At 55.3% G+C, this 26,755-nt stretch overlaps 2 protein-coding genes and 1 long non-coding RNA gene across 6 annotated transcripts; 2 read left to right on the top strand and 1 right to left on the bottom strand.

Annotated features, from left to right (window-relative positions):
* Positions 1-492: 492 nt before the first annotated feature.
* DBN1 (drebrin 1) lies at positions 493-15,909 on the top strand. Of its 2 annotated transcripts, XM_079144633.1 has the most exons (15): positions 493-726; positions 5,539-5,594; positions 6,227-6,339; positions 6,517-6,591; positions 6,710-6,856; positions 6,979-7,056; positions 7,317-7,468; positions 7,549-7,612; positions 11,653-11,712; positions 11,792-11,915; positions 12,690-12,831; positions 13,171-13,337; positions 13,751-14,445; positions 14,729-14,831; positions 14,999-15,909. In XM_079144633.1, the coding sequence occupies exons 1-15, from the start codon at positions 641-643 to the stop codon at positions 15,067-15,069; spliced, it is 2,133 nt and encodes a 710-aa protein (XP_079000759.1). In that variant the 5' UTR covers positions 493-640; the 3' UTR covers positions 15,070-15,909. The 2 variants fall into 2 exon arrangements, with proteins under 2 accessions (XP_079000759.1, XP_079000758.1); XM_079144632.1 differs by lacking the exon at positions 12,690-12,831 and having other exon boundaries at positions 496-726; positions 13,167-13,337.
* PRR7 (proline rich 7, synaptic) lies at positions 15,258-26,259 on the bottom strand. Of its 3 annotated transcripts, none has more exons than XM_079144647.1 (3): positions 25,330-26,259; positions 16,998-17,649; positions 15,258-16,785 (listed from the first exon to the last, which is right to left on the bottom strand). In XM_079144647.1, exons 2-3 carry the CDS (start codon positions 17,407-17,409, stop codon positions 16,388-16,390), a joined length of 810 nt encoding a protein of 269 aa, XP_079000773.1. In that variant the 5' UTR covers positions 17,410-17,649; positions 25,330-26,259; the 3' UTR covers positions 15,258-16,387. The 3 variants fall into 3 exon arrangements, with proteins under 3 accessions (XP_079000773.1, XP_079000775.1, XP_079000774.1); XM_079144649.1 differs by lacking the exon at positions 25,330-26,259 and adding an exon at positions 21,763-21,857; XM_079144648.1 differs by lacking the exon at positions 25,330-26,259 and adding an exon at positions 18,027-20,194.
* On the top strand, positions 17,260-23,888 carry LOC306663974. The gene is made up of 2 exons (XR_013764602.1): positions 17,260-17,385; positions 23,420-23,888. It is a non-coding gene; the product is annotated as an uncharacterized lncRNA (long non-coding RNA).
* Positions 26,260-26,755: the final 496 nt, after the last annotated feature.

The raw sequence follows: 26,755 nt of genomic DNA, 5'->3' as shown, positions 1-26,755 counted from the left end.
GTGGGCTGTCATGTGAATTGTGTCGAAGCCTCAAGTTGGGAAATGGGTTTAACATGGGGTGGAACAGACCTGGGAGTGGGGTGAGGCTAGGATGGGGATAAATCAAGCAAGGGGGTGCTGGACTCGCTGGGCAGTGGGCGAGGGGAGAAGAGAGGATGACGCTGGGGTTGGGTAGGGTTTGGAATCTTATTGAGGTGGGGACCCGGCTGGACTGGGGGCTGAGGAAGACTGCGAGCGCCTAGGTTGGGGACAGGCACGAGGCAGGTGAGGATTTGGGGCGTATGTGGGACCGGCCCTGCGAGCAGAAAGGCACACCGAATTCAGGGTGCCGCCCCGCGGGACTGTGGGAGAGGGGCTTGGGGGCGCCCCGGGGCAGGCCGGGAAGGGGGGGCGGACCTCCCCCTGGGCCGGGCCGGGGCGGCGCTAGGACCGAGCGAGCGGAGGGAGCGAGCCGGGCGGAGCCAGCGCCCCCCGCCCCCCGCCGGCCGGCTCCCCTCCCCCGGCCGCTGGCTCGCTCGGCTCGCAGCGCTGCAGAGGCTCCGAGGCGGCGGTAGAGGCGACTCCCTCTTTCCCTCCCTCTTGCGTCCGTCGGTCCGTCCGTCCGTGCGTCTGTTCGTTCGGCTCCGGTCCGGCCCGAAGCATGGCCGGCGTCAGCTTCAGCGGCCACCGCCTGGAGCTGCTGGCGGCGTACGAAGAGGTGATCCGGGAGGAGAGCGCGGCCGACTGGTGAGCCCCCCGCCCCCGCCCCCGGCCCCTTTGTCCCCGCGCCGCCGCCGCCGCCGCGCCTTTGTTTCCATCCTGCGCCGCGGCCCGGCAACCGGGAAGGGAGGGGGAGACCCCGAAATGGTGCATCGGGGCCGGGAGGACCAGGGAGGGGCTGCCTTTGTGCGCGCCGGGGGAGGGGCCGGGCCGGGCCAGGCGGGGCACTGCCGGGTCCCGAGCGCCTGGAGGCGGCCCCAGTCGCGCGGTGGGAACAGTGGCTGGACTCGGGCAGGATAGACGCGGGTCCAGATGTGTGGCCAGGGGCCGCATGGCCCTGCAGGAGCCCATCCCCCTTCCCTCCCTGCCCCCCTCCACGGGCCCGAGGGACAGGTGTGCACCGGCCGGCCAAGGGCACCTTCGCCACCTTCCAGCAAGCGTGAACCGGGCGGGGACGGGGCGGGGACCGAGCTAGCGGAGCCAGCGCAGCCTGCCTGGCCCAACCCGGCCCGGCCACAGCACAAAGAAAAGCCAGGGCGGGGGAGGAGCGGAGCCGGTTGGGGGCCAGGGCGCCCCGCCCACCGGGGGCTTCTCGGGTGTTGGCTGCTCTAACCCCCTAACCTCGGTTGGGGTGTTGTGGAAGGAGGTTCACTGCCACATGGCGACCGCAAAATGACTCCTTTACCCCTCGAGGGTAGGGAGGAAGAGGCAGGGATGAGCCCTCCTTTCCCCAACCTGAAGGGAATGGCAGGGACTGGGCTGCTGGGCTACGGGAGACCGAGGGACCAGCTACTGGTCCTGGGGGCCCGCTGGAAGGAAGCATGGAAGGAGGAAGATGGATGAGAAGCTGAGTAGATCCACTGGGTCCCTAACCCCTTCACCCATCATCAAGAGGCGGTGAGCTCCTGATGGGGGAGGAGCTGGGCTTCCTCTCTCCCCCTCCCCAGCTGTTGTCTTCTCCTGAGCTGGGGGAGGGGATAGGCCACCTGCTCTGGGGTTGGAGCCCCTCCGGTGGCAGGAAAATCAAGGGATTCCATACTTCTCTGTCTTGGACTCATTATCCCCCAGAAAATATTCTCCTGGGACAGGTGCCTATTTTGTTCCTAGACCTCCTCCCCCTGGCAGGCAGGAAACAGACCCTTCTCAAGGAAACTGAGGCACAGAGCAAGGGCAGGTCTGAAGGAACCCTGTTAGACTGGCCTTATCCTCACCCTGGGAGGGCAACTAGGTAGGGGGCTGGAGGAGGGGACAAAATAGCTAGGCGTCCATGCCATGGTACTGCAGCACTGGCGGGCAGCCAGGCCTGAAGGGATGGACTTGGGAGATGAGCTCTCATGTCCTGCAGGTCAGTCACAGGAGAGGCCAACACAGGCTAAGCAGGCAGGCGGCCCACCCATTGTCCCAGCCCTGCCCCTGGGGGGCTGAGATCATGGGAGGAGTTCTGGGCAAGTAGCCCTCTTGGCCTGGTGGAAGAGCTGGACTTGGGATATGGCCCTGCCTAGGGAAAGACACAATGTGCCCTAGAATGCCTCCATGTGGGGGGTCTTGTAACAACACCCCACTTCCCCCTAAACCCTCTAAGGTTGAGCTCTGGCAGCCCAATGCTGGGACTAGCCAGCCATTGCTGCACAATATGGTGCTCAGCAGAGGTCTGGGCTCCTACCACCCAGCAGCATCCATGTGGCCAAAGGGAGTTATTCATCCCTGGTGTGCGTCAGCCCCCATCTGGGTTGTGTGTGGGACAGACACAGATGCATACATGCACCCTCGCATAGACACACATTTGCTCACTCCCAAAAGCCCAGATAGCATTCTGTAAAAAGGGTGCAAGGATCCTGTTCTGTGTGTGGGGACATGAGTATCCCCAGTGCCTAGCACAGAACCAGTCCTGTGAGATCTCAAGACTAAGGGCAGACCCTGCACTTAGAGTGCAGAGAGTGGGTTATTTTGGGTAAAACTGCTATCTGGGCAAAGGGGATTTGGTGCTGTCCTTCCCTTTGCTTGCCTTTGAACTAGAGTGGGGTGGGGTTAAGAGTAGCTTGCACTAGGTGGTGGGATCTCAGAAGTGGACCACTGCCTCAACACTGGAAGCAGAGCACACAGGAAGTCAGGTTGTATAGTAGGAGATTATCAGTCCCTGGTTGTGATATGACTCACTGTGTGACCACATGCAAGTTCCTGTTTCTTTCTGGTGTACTTTTTTTTTTTGGTACCAAGGATTGAACCCAGGGACACAACCACTGAGCCACATGCCCAGCTCTTTTTATTTTTTATTTTGAGACAGGGTCTTGATAAGTTACTTAGGGCCTTGTTACATTGCTGAGGTTCGCTTTGAACTTGTGATCCTCCTGCCTCAGCCTTCTGGGTCACTGGGCTTACAGGCATGCACCACCGCACCTAGCTCTAGTGTTCTTGAAAAGAAGAGGGGATTGAGCACAATCATATCTAGAATCCATAGGGCCTTTCTACCCAGTTCTTAGCATCCTAAGAACACAATGGTCCTAAGCGGTCCTCTGCCTCCCACCCCTAGCTGGCCCCAGGATTTCCCTGGAGCTGCCACTGTCCAGCTCCCACTTCTGGCCTAGATGATTTCCAAGAGTTTGTATCAACATTTCAAATAACCTGTGGTGCTATTTTGTACTGGACCTAGGACCCAGAGAGCAATACGTGTTAGCTGAACCAGATTTTCTGCCTTTGTGGGTAGTGTCTGGGACAGTGTCTGTTTCCCGGGTTTGAAGCTGGTGAGATATGTAGATTCAAGGTCTCCCTCTTCCCATTCTGGTTCCTTGCAGGTTCCCTAGTTTCTACTGCCCCTTGCCTAGGGTGCCTCTGATATGTTAAAGAGGGTCTGGGACCAATCCAGGTGCCTCTTCTGTCCCTGCTGGAGTGTGATAGGTATTCTGGGGTTCAGGGTGAAGCTGCCTGGGTAGCTGGCATTGACTGTCCGGCACGTCTAGCCCTCCATGCGTAGTGAACCATGTATGCAAAGACTCCAGGGTGGGAAGTATCCAGAACAATGTTTGGGATCAGGGAGCCATCCAGTGTGGCTCACGTACATGGTATGAATACAGATGGGCGTCAGGATAGAAAGGCAGGCTGGGCAGAGCTGAAGGATTAAGGCTAGCTGAAGCATTTGAATTTAGGGATGGTTTCTGTTGGGGAAAGTCTGTGACCATAGCAGGAAAATATGATTGGTGGGAGGTAGGTAGACAAGAATGGAGGATAGAAGGGACGTCAGAAAGCCCAGGCAAGGCTGAGACAGGTAGCCTATCTCAGGGAGGCATGATGTCTAGAACAGTCCTGGATCCCTGGAGTTTGCCTCAGTTTCTCATCTGTGAAGGGAGAAGTGTACACTCTGATTCTCTGAGGCCCCTTTGTTTCCAGCGGTGAGTTAGGGCAGCTCCTGACAGGTGGTAGGACAGCTGTGCTGGGAAGCAGCTGTCAGGGCAGCGACTGGGACAACAGTTGTACCAGACCTCCCAGCCCTACAGCCCACCTGTGTCCCTTTCTGGAGGAAGGGAGGGGCTGGGGTGCCATTTGGCCCTGGAAACAACTTGTGCCAATCTCTTGGGGCGGAGCCAGACTCTCTTCCCTCCTTCCTACTCTCCTTCTCCCCCTCCCCTCCTTCCTCCTTCTCTCCCTCCTCCTCTTCCTTGCCTCCTGCCCTGCTTCCCTCTCTTTCTCTTCCTTGTCCTCTGCCCTCCTTTATTTCCTTCTCATTCCTTCATTTCTCTCCTTGCTCTGTCCATTCCTCCTCTTTTCCTGTGCCTCACTCTTCCTCTCCCCCTCCTTTTCTCCTCCTTGTCTCCCTCATACTCCTTCATTCCTCCTGCCTTGGCAGTAGGGAAATGGGATTTTGGGGAAGGGTTTGAACCCTTCTGAACCTCAGGGGCAAGTCCAGTCTTCTTGAGCAAGACCTTTCCTCCCAGTGGGTCAGTCCTCAGCCATGCCTGCATTAGGATGGGAGGTCTTTCTGCCTTCCCTTCCTTGAGATGGATGCTATGCCCCTGCCACTTAGGGAGAAAGAGCCAGGGAAGAAAAAACTAGGGAGGAAGAGGAAGGAGGAAGGCTGCTGGGTCAGCTTTCCTACAGGCAGGAAAGACCGGCAGTCCCAGGAGGGGGCAGTCCCAGGAGGCCTCAGCTAGGGTGGAGGCAGCCTAGGGGCTGAAAGGCCAGGAGAGCACAGCTGGAAAGCACAGCGGGCCAAAGTTTGGGAGGGAGTGACCACAGTGACCTCATCCCCATTTCATAGAGGCAGAGATTGAGTCTGAGGGCGGGTCCCCAGGGTCCTTTGTGTTCGAGGAGAATGCAGCTCTGGTGGGCCAGTTCCCCTGCCAATTGCTGGGTTGCCATGGTTACTGGGGGATGCCCAGTGCTGTGCAAGCACCGAGTTTTCTTTGCTCTTCCTCCCTCCCTGTAGCAGGAGGGGCAGTGGGTACCAAGACACGCGCCAGGTACATTCCTGGCACTGGCCAATGGGGGATGAGGATTGTGGTAGCCAGGGAACGGTAACCAAGGAACCGTTGCCTTGGAATCTCCATCGAATACCAGCTCCGCTGAGTTGTGGGCTGCCAGGGCCAGGGCTGGACGTGCTGAGCTCAACTAGGCAGCAATTTCTACCCCCATTTCCTGCTCCCATCTGACCCAGGCCTCCCAGGTTCCCAGATGCACCCTGCTGGGCTCCAAACCTGCAGTGGTGCCTGGCCCTTTTGTTATGGAGACAACAGAAGCCCTCCCCTGGCCTGGCCTGCTTGCTTGCTCCCTCCCCAGCTCCATCCCCACCCCAAACTGGCTGCCTGGGCCCTGACAGTTCCATGAGCCACCCCTCCCTCTCCCCAGGGCTCTGTACACATATGAGGATGGCTCAGATGACCTCAAGCTTGCAGCGTCAGGAGGTAAGAATTCCAGCCATTCCTTTGCCTTCCTTTCCGCCCCCTCCTCTGGTTGTTTTCTACCCCACCCGCCTGGCTCCCAGCCACCTTCCCGCCTGCATCCAGCAGACCCACACTTGTCTGGCGGTTGTCCTTCCTCTTGTCATCCTTGTAGTTCTCAGAGTGGGGAGGGAGGGAGCCTTGTTTCCTGTTTGTCTTCTGAGAAGGCTCAGAGAGGGAAAATGGCTTGCTCAAAGTCACACAGCCATAAGGGAAGGTTCCTAGCATGGGTGGCCCTTATCAGCCCCACTTTCTCCAGAGCCACAAGATTATTTATTAAGGGAAGCTTTATTTTACCTCATTGGGTAGCACCTGGTGAGACATGAGGTGTGTGAAGAGTGAGAAATAAGGATGTGTGAAGAACAAACACCTCCTCAGTCCTATCCTGAGTCAGGCCCTGGAGGATTCAAAGGCAAAGCTATTTCCTGTCTGCCCCCTCCCCCAGTGCCAACACAGAACTCTGGGACCTCTCGATCTCAGAGGTCAGAAGACCCTGAGGGTGCCTGTGGAACCCACAAAGCATCTTTCCTTTGGGTTCCAAGCCCTCTGGGGGGTAAGGGTTTAGGAGAGTTCTGATGCCCTCTCGATTCCCCTAGAAGGGGGCTTGCAGGAGCTTTCAGGCCACTTTGAGAACCAGAAGGTGATGTACGGCTTCTGCAGTGTCAAGGACTCCCAAGCTGCTCTGCCAAAATACGTGCTCATCAACTGGGTATGCAACTGTGGGCTGGGGGGCCTGAAACCCTTAGCATAGTCACACTCTGCCCCCTCCACTCACTGGCACCGTGGGGGAGAATCCCACCAGCCCTGAGGAAGATAGCCGGGCCTTTGGACACTGCTTGCCTCCTATCCTTTCCTGACCCCCTTCTCTTCACTGTGTACTTTGCAGGTTGGTGAAGATGTGCCTGATGCCCGAAAGTGCGCTTGTGCCAGCCACGTGGCTAAGGTTGCTGAGTTCTTCCAGGTATGTGGGGCCTGAGCTCACAGGGGAAGGGCTGACCCCCACGACCAGGTCTATATGCTGGGGGTGGTGAGGGGAGGGAGTCTGGATCCACCTAAACACTGCCTTCTTCTTGCAAAAGGGCGTCGATGTGATTGTGAATGCCAGTAGTGTGGAAGACATTGATGCAGGTGCCATTGGGCAGCGGCTCTCCAACGGGCTGGCACGGCTCTCCAGCCCCGTGCTGCACCGACTGCGGCTGCGGGAGGATGAGAACGCTGAGCCTGTGGTCAGTGTGTGCCTGGGTATTGGCCCTGCCGAGGGCTCTGCCTGAATGACCTGGCCCGAGTCTCATCTACCTAGTTCCTCTTAGCCCTTACTCCGTGCTCACGTCAGGGTGTTTGACTGCAGGGCACCACCTACCAGAAGACTGATGCAGCTGTGGAAATGAAGCGAATTAATCGAGAGCAGTTCTGGGAGCAGGCCAAGGTACAGAACCCCGACCCTGGCCTTCAGGCCGAGCTGTTCCTCCTGCACTCAGCTGGGTAGCTCTAAGTCCCTCACGCTTGAATGGTGTGTCCTATCCACATGCTCTCCCAGCAGAAAGAGCAAGCTCTTTGGACCTTCTGTGCATAGGCTCATCCTATCAGTGTCCAGAATGGCCACCTCCCACCCCTGGGCGAGGAATGGGGAGGAGGGTTGGGATGTCCACCTGACTCGGGGTCTACTCTTCTGCACGGGTATTACAGAAGGAGGAAGAGCTGAGGAAGGAGGAGGAACGGAAGAAGGCCTTGGATGCAAGGCTCAGGTTCGAGCAGGAGCGGATGGAGCAGGAACGGCAGGAGCAAGAGGAGCGTGAGCGGCGCTACCGCGAGCGGGAACAGCAGATCGAGGAGCACAGGTGAGCCCACCCAGCCCAGCAGACTGACTCCTAGTCCCCCGGCCCACCCTGAAGGGAGTGCTTGTGGCTTATCATTCCAGGAGGAAACAGCAGACTCTAGAAGCAGAAGAAGCCAAGAGGCGGTTGAAGGAGCAGTCTATCTTTGTAAGTTCTTTACCAGAGAAGTGAGGGATGGCCCTCATGTTCCTGGGGAGATCAGTGGCTTAGAGACAGTGCTTGGTGTTCTAGGGACCTGCTTGAGCCTGGCTGGCGTGGAATGGCAGGACTGACATCCCATCTTATGGGTCTCTGGCCTCTGGCCTCTGGCTGTGGAAAATGACTTCCTTGGAAAAACTTGTTCCCAGATTGTTAAAGAAAATCACCCTGACCTAAACACACACAGACCCAGCTCCCCCTGCTTTTTCCCCAGTGGGGGAGCAGACTTGCGGAGTAGATTAGACATGGTTCCTGCACTCAGGAGCCTGAGGCCTGGGCCCCACAATGAGAGTGCTGCAGAGCCACCTGGGTGAATTCTAGCCAGTGCTTTAAGAGCCTATACCCAAGTGTGCTTCTTTGGAGCAGTTCCCTCATTCCAGGGGTGCTGTCCAAATCTCCACACATTGGGAATGGCCCATGGGTTTGTGGATTAGTCCCGAAAGTTAAATTGGAATGCTTTGAATTTTATTTTTTATTTTTGGTTCTGGGAATTGAACCCAGGGCCTTGAGCATCCTAAACACTACCACTGAGCTACTCCGAGCCCCTGAATTAAATTTAGAGTTTCAGAAATAGCTAAGGTCACTCAGGACCGAGCAAGGTATAGTTCAACAAGGGTGGTGGGGTGATACTTGTTGGAGTGGGACCATCCTGGGCAGATGTTGGGCCATGAGGGCTTGAATGAGTTCCAGGCTCATACTCATAGGAGGCTGAGTGGGAGGCGTCAAGACCGTCCTGTAGGCATGAGCATTAAGTATCTGTTGTAGGTCACTCTAGTTGTGTCACCCTGGGTGATAGAGATGGTGTGTGATGGGTAAACTGCAACCTCGGTAAACTGCAACATCCAGCAAATTCTTGCCACCTGCCCTATACCAGGCGTTAGAAACATCTTGAAGAACAAGATGGGAGACGTCTTTTTTAAAATTAATTGACTGATTCGTTCTTAATTATGGTAAAATGACATAAAAGTGAAATGTACCATTTCAACATTTTTGGGTTTTAGTACTTGGAATTGATCCTTTAACCACTGTGCCACATCCTCAGCTCTTTTTATTTTTTATTTTGAGGCAGAGTCTCACTAAGTTGCTTAAGTTCTCACTAAGGCATCTGCCACCATGCCCAGCCCATTTCAACCATTTTTAAGTGTACAGTTCAGTAGAATTGAATGGATTCACATCACGGTATGACCATCACCCCTGTCCATCTCTAAGACTCTTTTGGGAAACTGAAACTGTACCCATTAAACTCTTAACTCTCCATTCTCCTGATCCCAAAGCCTCAGGCAAGCACCATTCTACTTTCTGCCTCTGTGAGATTGACTGCTTTGTTACACAGTATTTGTTCTTTTGCGACTGGATTAGTTTTACTCAACAAAATGTCCTCACATTTCATCCATGTTGTAGCACACATCAGAATTTCCTTCCTTTTCAAAGCTGAATAATATTCCATTGTATGTATATGTCACATTTTGTTTGTTCATAGCAAGGTCTTTTTGATAAAGTTTACTTTTACAGAATATTTCAAACTCATACAAAAGAAGACAGAATAGTGTAGTGACTCCCCTGAGCTAATCGTGCATCTTCCCCCATTACTAACACATTGGGCAAAATCTGAAGGAACTCACATTATTTTATAGTTCATCCTGCCCTTCAGGTCAACTCGTGTGATAGTGACAGCAGATACTCTAGCAAGTCAGTGTGGTGGCATTATGACTTCAGGTCCTGTAAGGAAAGTCTCACACAGGAAAATACTTTGTTTTGGTTTAGGAGCTGTTCTGCTTTATCTCCCCTGTTAATAAGAGCTGTGTTCCTTCTCTGGGTCCCCCTTCCCTTTTTTTTTTTTTTTTTTTTTTTTTTTTTTTTTTTTGGTACCAGGGATTGAACCCAGGGGCACTTAACCACTGAGCCACATCCCCAGCCCTTTTTTATATTTTATTTAGAGACAGGGTCTCACTAAGTTGCTTAGGGCCTTGCTAAGTTGCTGGGACTGCTTGCTAAGTTGCTGGGGCTGGCTTTGATCCTCCTGCCTCAGCCTCCAGAGCTGCTGGGATTACAGGCGTGCACCACTGTGCCCAGTTCCCAGCCCTTTTTATTTTGAGACAGGTTCTTGCCAAGTTGCTTAGATTCTCACTAAGTTGCTGAGGCTGTCCTTGAACTTGAAGTCCTCCTGCTACAGTCTCTGGGATTAAAGTGAGCACCACCATTCCTGACTAGGTTCCCTTTTTTGCCTGGGCTATCAGGGGGTTCCCACGTATCTCAAAATGCTTAGGCATAGTTATGTTCTTGACCTTTATGGTTAGCATATTGATCTCTGTCTTCTACCCACAGCTCTAAGTTGTATCAGTGGTGTTCACACTGTTGATAGTTAAACGTTTCTGGTAAGCTACCTCTGGTCTTTTCATTGAATGAGGAGAGAAACTCATGAGAGTAGGCAAGTTTACATTCCCCGTTATGTTCTTAAAAAAAAAAAAAAAAAAAGAAAGAAAGAAAGAAAAAAGAAACCTAGCTTCTTCACCACCTTATCTATAGCTTTTTCTCCTCTCTCACCAACTCCTCCAGTCTGATTTGCTCCAAGAGCAGCAGAGGACACTAAGGTTTTGGTGTAATGAATTCAGCTGGGCAAACGTACCAACCTTGTGCCAACCACTCACATACAGCGATCTTCATCCTGTGTGCTCATAGGGAATGGGGAAGATGACCTCAGAAACAGGAAATTTGTTTGTGGTGGATGCTGGGAACACCCTGTGGGGACCCAGAGAAGTAAATAACCTGATGGGGCAGAAATTCTTCCCCAGAAGGCAGTTCCTAATCTGAGGCTAGAAGCCCAGGCTGGGCTTGGGGTGGGAACCAGGCACTGGGGAGAGGCATGGGGGGGTGGAAGGGTAATGCACGGGGGGGGGGGGGGGGGTGCTATGACTATCATGCCATGTACTTCATGTCAACATCTTACCGAGTGCATTGGGGAGATGACGGGGTCTGGAGCAAAGGGGAATGTGAGCATTCACCCTAACTGGGTTGTAATATCAACACGTGACAAGTGAAGTGGGCAGGTGAAGGGCAGTAGAGAGTGGTGGTGACTTCAGTAAACTAAACGGCACGTACCTCATGTCAGGGCAGCTGTGGCACCACTCTGGCCAGTGACTGTTCTGGGGGTAAGAAGGCTATTGTTGCTGGAACTTTTGGCATTTCAAAGAAACAGGATTTCAATTTCAGTTCAATATGAAACTTCTGGTTTTTTTTTTTTCCCCAGCACTGGGGAAGGAACCCAGGGGTGCTCTACTACTGAGCTACATCCACAGCCCTTTTATTTTATGTTTAATTTTGAGACAAGGTGTCATTTAGTTACCCAGGCTGGTTTCAAATTTGTGATCTTCCTGCCTGAGCCTCCTGAGTCAATGGGATAAAAGGCATATGCCACCACGCCTGACTGAAACTTTCTGATGTTTAAATCATGGTAACTAATTAATATGTTTTTAAAACACATACCAGCAAAACAAAAGCTATCTGTGGGCCACATTCAGCCAGTGCTTGCTGTGGCTCATGAAGTCCCTGAGGGATTTTAAGCTAGGAAAAGTTATGGTCTGGTCTGGATTTTGAAAGGTACTTTTAGGGTCTTCAGAGAACATATGAAGGGAAGAGAGCAAGGTGGCAGGGAACCAGTGAGGAGGCCTTGGCCCTGATATCAAGGTCTGGGTGGCTATGATGGGGGCATGGTGGTCCAGACGGTGGGGTAGGACATCAGAGAAAGATTAACTTTAAAACAAAAGGGTGTTTTTAGATGGCCCTGGGTGCCTGGTTAGATGTGGGGTTGAGAAGGCAGGGTACTCAAGGCCTGATCAAAGGCCTTGAGGGTCAGGAGAAGACTGTGTGACTGGATGGTAAAGGGAGCAAAGGTGCCACTTCTGAGACCCTTCCTTTTGGATCATGGGAGAGACATAGCCAAGAGTCCCTGTGGGGACAAGTGCCCAGGACACTGTCCCTTTGGTTTCCAGGGTGACCAACGGGATGAAGAGGAAGAGACCCAGATGAAGAAGTCAGAGTCAGAGGTGGAGGTGAGAGCTGGGATATGGAGCAGGTGAGATGGGTAAAGCCTGCCTCAACCTAGCCCTGATCTTTTCCTTATGTTCTCAGGAGGCAGCGGCCATTATTGCCCAGCGGCCTGACAACCCCCGGGAATTCTTTAAACAGCAGGAACGAGTCGCATCAGCCTCTGCGGGCAGTTGTGATGTGCCCTCACCCTTCAACCACCGAACAGGTAGTCCTTGGCCCCATCCCTTCTAGATCTCCACTTCTCAGGTTATGGCCCTGAGCCCCTCTGGGACTCTTTCATGGAAGAGGCCTTGCCCAAGGATCCCTTGGAGAAGGCAAGACTGCTCATACAGAGCACTTCCACCGCAGCTTCCCAGGTGGCAGCACCCTGGGCGGGAGGGGCAGTGTGGATGTTGGGCCATGGCTGAGCAAAGGGTAGTGCCAGAGCCAGTTGCATAGCTCTGGCATGGGCACAGGCATACCACTGGCCACTGGCAGCAACCCTGCTGGCTGGACTCGGTCTGGCCTACAGGGCTGTGGGTGCATGTGGGGTGGGCTCTTCCCCTGACCCCAGGTTTGAGCAACCTGGAGCCGGTGCACAGGGTTCCCTGTTTGGCTTCTTGGTGTGCAGCTTCCACCTCCCCCTGAAGCACACCCTTCTACTCCCTGTCTGCTGATCTGAGTATTTGCATCCGCTGTGTGCTTGGCCCTGTGTTGGGGTCCCAGGGGTGGGGCAGGTTGTTCCCAGCTGTGCTGCTGCTCAGAGAGGCTGGCTGTGTGTGGCAGGCTCCTGGTGTGGCTGTGTGTCTGTATCTGGTGCTGGTGGGAGGCATCAGATGGCTTGAGGCTGTTGCCCAGCTTGGCTAAAAGTGTGCTCTGGCTGAAGGCAGCTTGGACATCCAGGGCCAGCCCCAGGGTCTGGTAAGGCCCTGGGGCGGGGGTAGGGGAGACTGACCCTCTCTTGTCCTCTGTCTCTTTCTCTGTCTGTCTCTCTCGGCAGGTCGTCCGTACTGCCCTTTCATAAAGGCATCGGACAGTGGGCCTTCCTCCTCCTCCTCTTCCTCCTCTTCCCCTCCACGGACTCCCTTTCCCTATATCACCTGTCACCGCACCCCAAACCTCTCTTCCTCCCTCCCATGTAGGTAGCAGCCCCAGGCCTCGGTGGGGAGGGGTAAGGAGGGCCCCGCTTCCCAGCAGCCCCCTCACCCTCACTCCCCCAGCCTGACTGCTGATCTCTGGTGTTTGTCCCCAGAGCAGGTACTGCCTTGCCTCTTATCCCTAGCCCTGTGGGGCTCTGGCCCCCAGGGGCTTGGTTTACAGGGTCTGGAGCAGTGGTTTGGTCCCTAGGGGACCTGGGGAGCTCCCAGCCCCCACCTAGACTCCAAAGATAAAGTGCTGGCCAGGTCCCAAGGTGAACAGTCCTGGTCCCACCTGGCTCCCCTACCCTCACTGACCAACCTGGGGGTTTATTCCACAGGCAGCCACCTGGACAGCCACCGGAGGATGGCACCCACCCCTATTCCTGCCCGGAGCCCATCTGACTCCAGCACAGCCTCAACCCCTGTCACTGAGCAGATTGAGCGGGCCCTGGATGAGGTCACATCCTCACAGCCACCACCACTGCCACCGCCACCCCCACCAGCCCAAGGTAAGAGGAGCCCACCTGCACTGGACTTTCTATCAGTCCTTGGGCTAGAAACCCCAGGTTGCCATAGTAACAACTCCCCCACAGGATCTGGACCACCCATCACCAAGACAGTCCAGGAGGGAGTCCTGTGTTGCAGTCAGACTGACTCTCTTTAAACCAGTGTCTCATCTCTGAAGTGGGAATTGAACCTTCCTCTCTGTGCTGCAGAGTGGTTTAAAGACACTAAGTAGAGGGATAATGAGGTGCAGTTGGTGCTGAAATGTGCCCTGTGTCCTTGTAAAGGTGTTCTTTCCCAGAAGTCTTGGACTCTCTCACTTGTCATTGATGGGCAGGGTAGAGAGTGGCCCATCAGGGTCTCCATCCTTCCTCCAGGGATCTGATTGCATATGTCTCCTCTATCCGTGCTGTGACAGAGACCCAGGAGCCCAGCCCCAGTCTGGACAGAGAAGAGACCAGCAAGGAGGCTAGAGAAGCAGCAGCTCCTCAGGCCTGGGCTGACCCCATGGAGGAGGCCCCTCAGGCACAGGACCCTCCCCAGGGACAAGGCAGTCCCTTGGAGGACTTGATGTTCGTGGAGTCTCCAGAGCAGGCTGTCCTGGCTGCCCCTGTGGAACCTACCACAGCTGAGCCCTCAGTAGCCGACACCCGTGCAGCTGACACCATTGAAACTGCCACTGCCACCGCTGATACCACTGTTGCCAACAATGTTACCGCTGCCACTGCCAGCCTTAATGACCTATGGCCTGGCAATGGGGAAGGGGCCTCAGTATCCCAGGCTGAGCCTAGGGCCCCCACACCACCCTCGGGTACTGAGGTCGCCCTGGCAGAGGTGCCTCTGCTGGATGAGGTGGCTCAGGAGCCACTGCCACCGGCAGGTGAAAGCTGTGCCAACCTTCTCAATTTTGATGAGCTGCCTGAGCCACCAGCTACCTTCTGTGACCCAGAGGAGGAAGTAGAAGGGGAACCCCTGGCTGCTCCCCAGGCCCCAACTCTGCCCACCACTCTAGAGGAGGTGGACCAGGAGCCAGAGCTGGAGCCAGAGCAGGAGCTAGAGCCGGAACCCCACCTGCTGACCAATGGCGAGACCACCCAGAAGGAGGGGACCCAGGTGGGGCATGGGCAGCTTGATGGGAGGGGTGAGGGCTCCACCAGGAAGCTGATTTTGCTTGTAACAGTACCCACCCTTCTCTGTGACCCATATTACTGGGGAAAGAAGCTCCATTCTACTCCCCCTCCCTGGGCCAGCTCTGCTTTTCTTCCGAAGGCAGGCATCTGTGTTTCCTTGGCAACCACTGATGGAGTCATTGGTTGCTAGGGAAACTGACTCAGTCCTGATAGGTCAGCCCTAGTCCTGGTGGGTGGGGCCTAGTGACAGGGCTTTTCTCCTGCAGGCCAGTGAAGGGTACTTCAGTCAATCACAGGAGGAGGAATTTGCCCAATCAGAAGAACTGTGTGCAAAGGCACCACCTCCTGTGTTCTACAACAAGCCTCCAGGTAGTACTGGGGTGGATGATGGGGAGGAATTAAGGTGAGGGTGTGGGGGTTTGAGTGTGGGTCAGCATCATCCCTAGCACATACAGCTGGCACAGGTCCTGGAGGTTGGGGGACACAGTCATGGATCTGCTGGCCATCTTAACTCCTGTCTCCTCCCCAAACCACAGAAATCGACATCACCTGCTGGGACGCAGACCCAGTACCAGAAGAGGAGGAGGGCTTCGAGGGTGGTGATTAGTTGTGGTGCCTGCCCTCTGGCTTCCTCGCCAAGGCTGCCCTTACCAAGGCTACCCACCTACGCCGGCCTCTGGCCAGACGGCCCACAGCGCCTGCATTCGCAGCAGCTCCGCCTGGCACCCACTCTGGATTCTGGTCCTGGCCGGGGACTTGTCTGCTTCTCTACCCACAGGGCCTGACTTTTACAGCTTTTCTTTTTCTTTTCTTTTTCTTTTTCTTTTTTTTTTTTTAAAGTTGATAGGAGACTTGTACAGTTGACTGGTTTTCCTCCCGTTGGTAGTTTGAGACGCTGTTGCATATTCCACCCTCTCCTCACCCGGTCCAGATTGTAGCTTAGTCTTCCTCGATCTGGCGGGGTGGAGGCCTGGGGCCTGGTGTGGGGGGAACTCTGGTGGGAAAACGTGCCCCCACCTCTTTTCCTAGTTTTATGTTTCTCGGAAAAATATCACTTTGTATTCTCTGTCCAGGGCTTCAGATATTTTGCACGAATTTTAAAACATGGCAATAAATGGCTCGTGGGCTCTGGCTCCCTGGGACCCCCTCCCTGCCCTTCTCTTGACCCCTTCCTGCCTGACTCAAAGGAAGTAGCAGGCCCAGCTGGGGCCCCTCGGCTTCACCGCCCTCTCCTGCCGGGCAGGTCCCAGGCTGGAGGCCCTAGGCCCTAGGCGTGATTCAGGTCAGGGCTATGGTTGGGGCCCAGGGGTTTGGATGGCCCCTCCCCAATTCCTTCCTCTTTGCTTGGGTTCCTTTTTCACGTTCAGTAACTGTTTTTTTTGGAAAGCACAAACTTCTGTAACGGGTCGTGCTCATGTCTGTTAATAAAGAAATCCATATCCCTTCAGGCCTGCTGCTCTGGGCCTCCAGGGGCTGACCTGGCCTGGGCTGCCTGCCCCGATTCCCAATTCCTCCCGCCACAGTGGGCACAGCACCTCTCTGCTACCAGTGGGGAGCCCTAACAGTGATCTCAAAGACGCTAAGTGGGGTCTGAGGTCCCCAGAGGAACCAGTTTCTGATTTCCTTAGAAATCTGGCCTAAGATTCAGTTCCATACCCTCAGGTGAGCTGCTAGCAAAAATGCAGAATCAGCCCTTTCCTGCTAAGGCCCTGGGCATGGCTGGTCACCAGAACCTTGGGTGCAAGCAGCGGGTGTCCCTTCCGTGTGTACCAAAGCAGATCACACACCTTTATTATCCTCAAAATGTAACAAACGGGGTAAGAAATCCCTCCCCCCCAACACCCCGCAGTCCAAGGGAAGCGTTTAAAAAGCCCCGCAGTCAGGCCAGGAGTCCGCCGGTGGGGCCCAGGACGCCGGGCGCCCCTCTATACGGCTGTAGTCCTCCCGAACAAGGGGATGGAGACCGGCAGGCGCCAAGCTCCGTGCTCCAGGGGCTCACGGCTACTGAGCTCAGAGTCGGTCCAGCTGGGGAAGACCCGGCGGCCGCGATCGGCCTGCAGGCAGAGGGCAGGGCAGGGGGCTGCGGGCCGAGGGGCACTTGGTAGGTGCAGTGCCGAGGTGTAGCCCCGGTCCAGGAAGAGTGGCTTGTAGCTAGGTGGCGGCTGCTCCTGTTTCTCTGCGCTGTCACGGCGGCTCAGAAAGGGCGTGACGATCTTGCGGTAGAGGCCGCGCGTGTCTGTGAGCACCTCGCTGTAGGGCGGCGGCGGCTCGGCCATCAGCACCGCCTCTTCGTAACACGGTGGCTTGGACATGTCCGATTCCGCTGCAGAATGAGAAGCCGTCGGAGGTGGTGAGGCCACCGGTCCACAGCTTCCCGCAGAAACCTTGGCCATCCACCAGTCCCAGCCCATCCCTCCTCCCGGGTTCCCGGGTAGGCCGCGGGTGGAAGCCTCGCGCCTCAGCAGGGAGTCTGTTCCAGCCGAGGTCCCGGCCCACTCTGCTGCCAGCGGTAGATCCTAGCCCAAGAGTACTTACCTTGGCGCGGATAGCTCCAGGGCCGAGGCGGCACCGATAGGTGCGGCGGTGGCGGGTGCGGCAGCGCGTGATGGTGAGAGTGCGGGTGTGCGTGCGGCTGCGCTGGCCCGTGGTGCAGCAAAGGGTGAACGTGCACGTGCGGATGCGCGTGCGCCGGCGCCTCCAGGCGGCCGCGGTGCGGTGGTGGAGGCGGCGCCAGGCCCGGGGGACTCCCAGCCATGCTGCCTTCAAGCTCCAGGGGCTCCAGCTCTAGTGCGCGCAGATTCTGCTCCCGCAGTCGCTCCTCCTGGCGCCGTTTGAGGCGGCGGCGCAGGAAGCTGCAGAAGCAGCAGAGCAGGACGATGAGACCCCAGATGAGCCAGAAGCCGGCGAAGCACGTGAGGAACGTGTAGGTGCCCTGGGACATCACCATGGCGGCGGTGCGGGCGGTGGGTCCTCGGCAGCTTTTCACTGGACACTGGGCTCCTCTGCGTGGCCCCGAGCCCGCGCCACGCTCCCAGGTGCCGCCAGCGTCACTCGGGGACACGCGGCCGGGGGTTGTCTGCAGCGGGGCTCAAGTCGTGCACGCGCCGGTGGGGGGCAGCTGCGGAGCCCGCTCCTTCCCATGGCGCCGGCACAGCGGGGGCGTCCCTTACCCGGGGCCGCGAGGGACCTGCGGGGCAGGAACAGGGGGCAGTGAAGGCACGCCGCAGCTCCCGATGACTTCCGGGCCCGCGCTCGCGTCGTCCCGGGGAAGCCTCTTCCGTGGGATCTCCCGCACTCCCCGGGGGCCCGGTGACGTCACCATTTACGATGACGTCACGCTTCGAGGTTTCCCCGGTAGGGTTTCCCCGGATCTGAGACCCGGCCGCCGTCGCCGTCGCCGCCGCCGCCACCGCCGCCACCGCTGCTGCTGCCGAGCTCGGGTGCTGACGAACCCACGGCGGGTCAGCAGGGGGCGCGCAAAGGCCAGGCTTAATGGCTGAGCCCACGCGAGATTCTCTACCTACAACCCACAGGTTATCCCTGCGCTGAAATGGTTTCAGAGACCTGTAGACACCAGGGCGCTGAAGCGGAGTCTCGGCGCGGTCGCTTTGAGTAACCAGAGGGCGGTCCGCTTCCTTCAGCCCCACTAGCAGCCCAGCCGGCGCCCCAACTTCAGCCCTGCACCCGCGGCCTCCTTATCCCCGCGCCTGTTGGGGCGCTCTGTCTGGTGGGTGACTCCAACCGCCACTGTGTGCCTTGGTCCTTCCTTTGCGCCTGACACGCGGCGCCGGGCGTGGGCCAGGCCCTCTTCCTTTCCTCTAGGCGCCTCCGCCTGCCTGCCGGTTTCCAGCTCTAACTCGGCTTCCCCACCTCCTACCCATGCGCAGCCCCACTTGGCTCTGCCACTCTATCTCCAGGCTGCCATTTCCCTTCCCCCAATTCTTTTCCTTCTCCGCAGAGGAGAGGAAAACTAGATGAGAATTGGAAGCTTGTCTTTCAGATTCACCTGGTCCTGCACTTGCCCCAGACGGGCAACTCTAGTTCCACTTCCTCTCCACAGCCAGGGCGAAGAGGGGCAACCCTGCATCCTGATAGGTAGGGAAGGAGCTCTGGTTTTGCAGTGAAGAACAGCAGCGCACTGTTGACCACCCCCAAGGAACAGAAATGAGCCTTTCTTGGATGCCTTATACCAGGAGCTTTAACATACAATTCTTTGGGATAACCGGAATGAAGAAGCAATTCACTATGTAGATGGCAAAGCCTAATTTGACAAAGGCCAGGACACAAAACCCCAGCCTGAGTCAGGGTGGGGGAATGCTGCTGCTTGAGCTACACTGTGGTCCTCTTCCAGGAGCCCCAGAGACCCTCTGTCCTCCACAAGCTCAAGGCAGGAGACATATACTCAACTCTGGGGCTCACAGTCTGAGTCCCAAGCTGAGAGAATGCCAGACCACAGGCCAGCCCCCTACCTTTTCCCCCAGATGGCTCCTGTCTGACTCTATGGCTGCCTTCAGCCATGTGCCACTTGGTGCCCATGCCAGTCCTTTTCTCCTGGGCTTGCGTTCCAGAACAGACAATGGCAGGAACAATAGCTCTGCCCGCCCCCTCCACAACCCCGCCATGAGGCTGCCATGGCGACGGCAGCCCAGATAAAAACACGATGCTGCCAGTCACTGGGAGTTAATTAAATCTGTTGTTCTCCTTTTCCAAGCCCTCAGGAACAGGAATGTTCTGAGGAAACTGGCACTAACTAGAGGTCCCCCTGGTCTGCAGAGTAGGAACAGCTCTGGGTCAGAAAAGGCACTTTTGGGGTTGAAACTAATAGGGCTTAGCTGAATTAGAAATATCTGTCAAGAGCCAGGCCCAGTGACCCCTGCCAATAGTCCCAACTACTCAGGAGACTGAGACAGAAGACTGCTTGAGCCCAGGAGTTTGAGGCCAGCCTGGGCAAGACCCTGTCTCTAAAAATAAATACATAAAAGGTATTTAAAAAAATCTTTCAAGACCATCAGGACTTGTTTTTGTCTCTTTCCATGCAGAATCTTACTTGACACCATCTTGACACTCGTGGTTGTGCCCATTTGGCAGATTAAGAGGCAGGCTCAGAGGGAAATGACCTGTCCCAGTTCACACAGCTAATAAGATGAGAAGCTAAAATTTAGCCTATGTCTAATACAAACTGTGTCCAAATACTTTCCCTATGTGATGAGCAAGGTATAAATTAAAAGCCCAGTACATGTGTGTGAGCAGTCAGTACAGGAGGACTTTGCATCCACAGGGGCACTGGGCACTCTGGCCAGCTAGTAGCCAAAATGTGCATTCCTGTTCCTTCCCATCAAGGCCCTGGAGCCAGCCATAGCAGCCATGGAAAAACTCAGGGAAGGAGCTACACGAGAGAGATGAAATGGTAGCTCCAGGCTTAACAAGGAATGGAAAACAGGGACTGTGCCCTGAGGGTGCCCAGCTCAGGAGGCTGGGCATTAGACCAGACCAGGACAAGGTGCCACTGTCACCCCTCAGCCAGGAGGTAAGCATCACTGCTGCATTTTACAGATGAGGCAACTGTGGGTCAGAGGAAGTCTCATTCTTGAGGACTTATAGCTGACTAGGGCTCTTATAGATGAGGGCCCTCTGACCCTAGTCTGGCTCCAAGTGCTCAGTTTGAGGGGTAAGGGATTTGATGCCATTTCCTCCACAGGACTATAGTAGGCCCAAAGGGCTGCAATCCAGCCTAAAGCCAGCACATAATCATCTAGTCCATAATAGGCATTCAGTATATACACATTGATCATTCAGACCTGAAAGGCTCTCCTGACCAGGTCAAAGTTCTTGAAGCCTCCCCAAGAGGCTTTACTATTCCATGCCTTTGTGCATGCTCTCGTCCTTGTCTGGGAGCCCTTCAAGTTGAGAGCCAGCCTCTTGCCCTCAGCCACTCACCTTGCCTCACTGCTTCAGACATTAAAAGCAAACACCTGCCACTTGTCCAGTTCTGCTGTTAGGAGCCCTGCCCTTCAGATGGACTGTTTCTTAAGTCTGCCATCTTTGTTTTGTTTTTCTTTCTCACATTCTTGCAGGTTATTTGAACATTCTTTAGGATTCCATCTTGATTTATGTGTAGTGTTTTGGGGCATATAGTTCTGTACAGTTTTCTTAGGCCACCCTCACTGGGACCGCAGTAGGGGGACAAAAGAGATTTTGGTGTTTCCTAACATCCATGCTGCCTCAGTTTCTTCATCAATGACCACAGTGAAGACTGAGCTAACCCATGCAACGGGTGTGGAGATGAACAAAAACATTAGTTCTGATGATGACAGCTTCTGGCCTGGGGATGCAGAGATGTGTGTGTCCCTAAGATGCTCCCTGCCTGAGGAGTGCACAAAAAGTTCTAACGATCCAAGGAAGTAGACTAGCATTCTTTCCATTTGACAGATTAGAACACTTGGTTCAAAGAGATTAAATGACATCCAATGACCACAGATCTCATATTCTAGGACCTGGATGCATTGCTACAGGCAGGCACCTGACTTCGTTGCTCCTCTCTGCATGAAGAACCCTGGCTCCTCAACCTTAGACCCAAAGATCTGCTACTGGGTCCTTTATCTCAGCAATGGGCCCACCCTTCATTCCAGATACCAAAGCCTGTTGTTCCTATCCTCAGGGTAGTGTCCACACCCTTTGGTCCTCTTGCCAGTGGACCCTTCTTACTATTACTTCTTGCCTAGATCCCTATTACCACTGTACCATCATGCCAGGCTCCTGCCCAGTCAACCAGCTCTCCTCCACATTGCCCATTTTCCCTAGGCTTTCTCCTTCCTGAGCCCTCCAGTGCCTTTCCACCATCTCAGGAAACAAGCCTAGCCTTAATATGGTTCTGATTGGCATCTCTCAAACTTGAGTGAATGAATCCTAAATCACATGGAAAGCTTGTCAAAACAGAGGGCTGGGCTCCATGCACAGCGTTTGATTTAGTAGGCCTGGGATAGGACCTCAGAGTTTGCATTTCTAACAAATTCCCAGCAGATGCTGAGCCAGTGTTGCTGATCCAAAGGAGCATCCTGTGACCCAGATCAGAGCCTTCAGGATGATCCCTTGCCAAGGCCTCTTGGCCTCTGGTCATTTTTTCTGGACAAGTCATCCCTGAGCTACCTCACCCCAACAGCTGGATGAGAATGAAGCCCAGTAACCAGAAAGTTCTGGAGTAGTCTGGGTCCAACACGAGAGGCATCATCTATTTTGATCAACTGGCACACAGTAGCTCAAAAGCTACTTCTTGAAGGAATGACTAGAGGTGTCCAGTTACCTGTTTGGTCTTTTAGCTGTAGGACAGGGACACTCAGGAGCTGGGTCTGCATCCAGTTCATTCCTGGGAAATGTCGGCCATTCACCAAAATGTCACTGAGAAAGAAGCCATCACCCAGCCTCAGCCCTCGCAGGGTGGGTTATAAGCAAACCAAGCGCTCATATATCTATGAATAAAAGGAAAAGATGACATGGAGGCACACACCAGGGGCTCTGGAGTAGAGAGGAAATCCAGGGCAGCAGGGGCTCTGGGTGACGAGGTAGAGTCCCAGGCATGAGGCCCAGAGATAGGAGGGAGGAGGACGGTGTGGTGTGGGGTGTTGAGGGCAGGTGGAGGAGGAAGGTGACTGTCACCCTGTCTTACATGCCTTGCACATAACACCAGCCTCTACAGTCGTGATCTCAGTAACACTCAGGAGGCGGCTGTTTTCACCTCGTTCTACAGTCAAGGATGTAGGCTCAACAAGAAGCTGGGTCCAGCTCAGGCCCACAGAGTTAGGTGTTTATGAGGCTGTGGCAACTGCAAAACCCACTGTCATGGAAGGAAGGGCATTTCAGAGAGGCACTGATGACATTTTATACCTCTTCCACACCATGAAGGAGAAACTGAGGCCACAGGGAGATGCAGAACTTGTCCCAGCTCCCCAAATCAGCCAGGCATGGGGGCATTTCCAGCAAGGCTAAGGTACTGGCTTGGCACCCTGGCCTGCAGGTAGAATCTCTGTGAACCAACTCTGGCAGTGGGCTAGGAACCCAGGGCTGAAGAAATTGCAAACAGGAAAATAGAGACTGGGACTCCAGTGGGCTTGTGAGTAAAAAGTTTTCAGGTCCACTACATTCAGCTCTGGCCCACTTGGGGGCAGGATGTGGGGCCAGAGCTCAAAGACCAAAACCTCATTCTGGGGGGCTCCCTGTGCCTTCATCCCCTCATTCAGTGAAGGAATAATTATCTGTCCATGCAAGGGAGGTGGCCACAAGGTAGTGGGGGCAGCCTGGTGTTAACACACAGAGCACTGAGGGGCAGCCCTGGGTTCAAATCCTGATTCTGTCCTAACTGAGACATGTGAACCCATCCTGGCTACTCCCATCCCTAAGCTTAAGTTTCTTTGCCCACAGGTAGGCCTGACAGTGTCAAAGGGGAAGCACAACTGATAAGGAAGATGAAAATTCTTCAAGACTAATGTACACAGTTGCATGTGACCAGACAAACACCAGTACCTCGCAGCCAGAGAGGCTCAAATGTGGAAATAAGCCCACGGCACTACATTTATGCAGCCTGGAGGTGTTCCAGCAAAAACTGCCCTCACTTTACCACAGACCAGAGGTCTCAGACGTATGACCCTCAACTTGGATACAACTCATGGATGTTTTGTTGCTCCATAATCTATTTTAAAAAATACTCTTATCAACATTTAAAAACCAGATTTTCCAGATTTCTGGCTCATCTAGAAAATTAGACAATCTGGTCAAACCAAGTCCACATCTTACACAATGACATCAACTAAAACTGAGCCGCTCACTCAGGCCCACCTCACTCATTCTGTTGCCCCCACCCTCATGGGCCCCTGAAAGCATTTGGGTTTACAACCTCTGAGTTAGACTGGGCACCCACAGGACCCAGCACTGCCTGGATTCATCTTTGCTAAATTCTCCCACAGCCAGGACCATAAGCTGAAAAGGACACAGAGCTCAAGAACCAGACTAGATGCTCACAGCTTTTGCAGGGGCCTGAAGCCACCCCTCACTACTTGGACTCAGCCAGAGAATGAAAATGGAGGGAGTGAGGAAGACAGGCTGGTAGCAGCACAGTCCTATAAAGCATCTGAAGGAGCAAGAATCTGGAAGGAAGGAAAAGGTGTGCCACAGCTTGAAAGACACTTGCTTTACTGGAAGAATGTGAAGGAATGTTAAACATGATCCCCTGGGAGGCTCTAGGATTCTTTTCTGCCTGGGTCACCAGACCTATGCCTAGCAGATTGAGAGGGGCTTTGCCAGCAGAGAAATCTGCAGTGGAAACCTAGCTCTACCACTTACTGGCTGTGTGACCTTGGGCCAGTCACTTTACCTCCCTGAGCTTCAGAGTCTCCTTTCTCTAAAACAAAGATAATAAACTTACCTTGCACAATAGCTGTTAAGAATTAGGAGATAACAGATGCAGAGCGCTCAACACAGGTCCCACACAGAACAGGAAAAGAATGAAAGGAGACTGTGAGTAATTCCAAGGCCACCCTGCCTACAAGAGACTCAGGCCTGACTTCCCAAGCAGCCCCCATCTAAGGACATCTTATGCCAAGGCCTCAAATGCCTCCAGATACCTGTCACCTCTGGTGCCCAGGATACCGCCCTGGATGGGAAAGCAAACCCAAGGGTGGTTGTGGTCGCAAAGATGCTATATCCCAAGCTTGTGGTTGGGGCTGGTATCTGCTGAATCAGGCCCTGAAAAGCTGGCAGGGGGGGCATTTCTCTCCAGCATACTGCCCGCTGAGGGGAGGTTGGGAGGGGAGCCAGAGGTCATTTCCTCTGACTCAGCGGCCATTCTCCTCCCAGAGGAGCTCCTCTGGAGGACAGGCACCTCCATGTGGCATTGGTGTCTGCCAGCAACCTGCATGCTACCCAGCATAGTCGAGGCCATTGTGCTCAGACAAGAAAGGGGCACTTGTGGTTCAGACAATGGGCTGGGTCGCTTCCATTTGGCCTGGGCTTCAGCTTCCCTGGGTCAGCAATGTCCTTTCCTCCACTCCTGCCCACTCCCCTTCAACCCCTTCCTGGAGAATGATGGCTAGGAACACTGAGCAGAGACCCATAGTCAATTCATGAGCAGTTTGGCACATGCCCTAACAATAATGAGGAGGGATGGCAGCTTCTTTCCTCTCTCCTGATAAGGAACATCACCTCTAGGGAACACAACACCGTCAGGCCACGTCGTGAGGGAATCCCAGAAGGCCCTGGGTGCTGGTAGTGGTAGTAGGAGTTACCTACCCGGCAGAGACCCCTGACCCAGCCTCCATGCCTCCACCTCCCATGGCAGTCCCTGGGTCTGGGCCGCCTCCACGTTTGCAGCCACCCTAGGAGCCCTGCTGCGACGACTGCAGCCACGTGGGAGCCAGCTCGTGCCCACAGAGCCTTTCGTCACCCCCACCCCCACCCTCGACGGGCGGTGGAGGCAGGCACACCCAGACCCGCCAGAGGGGCGACGTTCCCCCCACCGCGCAGCTCTACCTCCCCAGCGCCGGGGTCCGTGGCCCCGCGTGGGGTGGCGAAGGGGGGAGGGGGCGTCGCTACCCCGCAGTCGCGTTGCCGGGGAGTGCAACCCCGTTGCTGTGGCAACGGTTTCCAAGCGAACTGGTGGCGGCTCGCGCCCCGCTCCGGCTCCCTCGCTCACTGGCGCTCTCCCTCCCTTCCTCCCTCCAGTGTTGGCTGGGGGAGGGTCTGCCCGCGGCCCGGGCCGGGGTCCTGGGCAGCGACCTGGGCCAGGGCACAAAGCCGCCCTCGGGGAGGGGCTCATCCCTGGGACCATCTTCCGCCCGTGCTCCGTGCCCGCCCGGCCCGCAGCCGCCGCGGTACTCACGGGCCCAAGCATCTTCTTCGAGCTCGTCCTTCTGCTTCGGAGCGAGCGGCCCAAAGGACAGAGCCCCCGGCCTGGGGGAGGCGGCAGCGGAGACGGCCCCGGGGAGCAGACAGTGGCAGCGAAAGCGACTCCCAGCGCTGGGCTGGAGGCGCGGGGCGCGCGCACGGGCGCGTACACGGCGCGTGCCGAGTCCAGCGTGCGCGCGCGCGGCAGCCAGCAGAGGGCCCCCGCCCCCCGCCATAAGCCGCCGAGGAGGCTGCCAGGAGCAGGTACGGGGTGGATAGGACGAGGTTCCCGCCTGCTGGGCCTAGACTCAGCGCCCTGGGGCACTGGGCTTACACCCACGAGGGCATCCTGCAAAAGGCATGCACGCGCCACACAGCTCCTGGCAACGGGCTGCCCCGCCGGGACACGCCGGCAGACCCAAGGCACATACCTGTCGCACACGCTGGATGTTCAACCAAGCAGGGGTCAAGAACCCCGACACGCACACAGCTCAACCTGGACAGCACACATACGCGCAGGTCCTGGCCACATGATGACAGGCACAGCACACACGCCATAGGCAGGGGTTTGAGTAGGAAGGCACCCCAGTGTGGCTCCCTCCCCGCTAATGCCCCCACCTGCGGAATACCCAGCAGGCATAAATCACAAAAAGCCTGCTAAGAAAAAGCACAGGGAGGAGGGACAAGTGCTGATCATAGCCTTGGCCCGATGAGAAAGTGATGATCCTTAGGATCCCACCCTGAGTTGTCCTGATGGAGGTCACTTTGAATCTGGCTGTCCTGGCCTTTTAACTGAGTTATTTCTACTCAAACTTCTCTGTAGCACTTAGGGTGATCTTCCAAAAGCATACTTCACCACCATTTCAGTTGGGATATTTGGGGTTGCAAGGGACAGAGCCCTAAAATATATAGGCTTGAGCCCACAGGATCTGTCATGTAACTGGCAAGTGCGGTGCTTTGGTCATAATTGATTCCAGGTGTTTCAGCAACAGTATCAGGCATGTATCTGTCTCTTGCCATCTACTTTCTCCTGTTTGTATCATCCTAGGACAACTTGTCCCCAAGTAGTGGGGAGAACTCCAAGGCTCCAGAGGAAAGAAAACTCCCTTTCTTTCCCAATAGTTCTAGCAAAAAGCAAACAAGCAAACCAAAAAACCCACAATGATTCTTTTTCGATTCATTTGGCCAAATGTGCATCAGTGAACCAATACAGGAGTCCATGCCTTGGGGAAGGAGATATATTCCAAGTGGATATCCAGTTTCTGTTCCCTTTTCTTTGGATCTAAGCACCCACATTTCATTGGGGAAGTCAGTACCCCTTGGGTACCATCATGATGGACACCTCTGAACCCTCTGAACCCAAGTACTCTGCTTCCCCTATGTACACTGAGCAGCCTGGCTGTTGGGACTCCTTAGGCTGA

Source organism: Sciurus vulgaris (assembly GCF_902686455.1).
Source record: "Sciurus vulgaris genome assembly, chromosome: 6".
NCBI classification, from domain to species: domain Eukaryota; kingdom Metazoa; phylum Chordata; class Mammalia; order Rodentia; family Sciuridae; genus Sciurus; species Sciurus vulgaris.
This window is presented reverse-complemented; position numbering and strand designations above follow the sequence as displayed.

What these genes read in the sequence shown, in the direction of transcription:
- PRR7 (XM_079144647.1), bottom strand. Translation starts at nt 17,409, where the DNA reads ATGGTGATGTCCCAGGGCACCTACACGTTCCTCACGTGCTTCGCCGGC. An exon ending in CTGGAGCTATCCGCGCCAAG is followed by an intron (nt 16,786 to 16,997) that starts GTAAGTACTCTT and finishes CTCATTCTGCAG; the next exon opens with CGGAATCGGACATGTCCAAG.
- DBN1 (XM_079144633.1), top strand. Translation starts at nt 641, where the DNA reads ATGGCCGGCGTCAGCTTCAGCGGCCACCGCCTGGAGCTGCTGGCGGCG. An exon ending in CAAGCTTGCAGCGTCAGGAG is followed by an intron (nt 5,595 to 6,226) that starts GTAAGAATTCCA and finishes CGATTCCCCTAG; the next exon opens with AAGGGGGCTTGCAGGAGCTT. An exon ending in GCCACCCCCACCAGCCCAAG is followed by an intron (nt 13,338 to 13,750) that starts GTAAGAGGAGCC and finishes GTGCTGTGACAG; the next exon opens with AGACCCAGGAGCCCAGCCCC.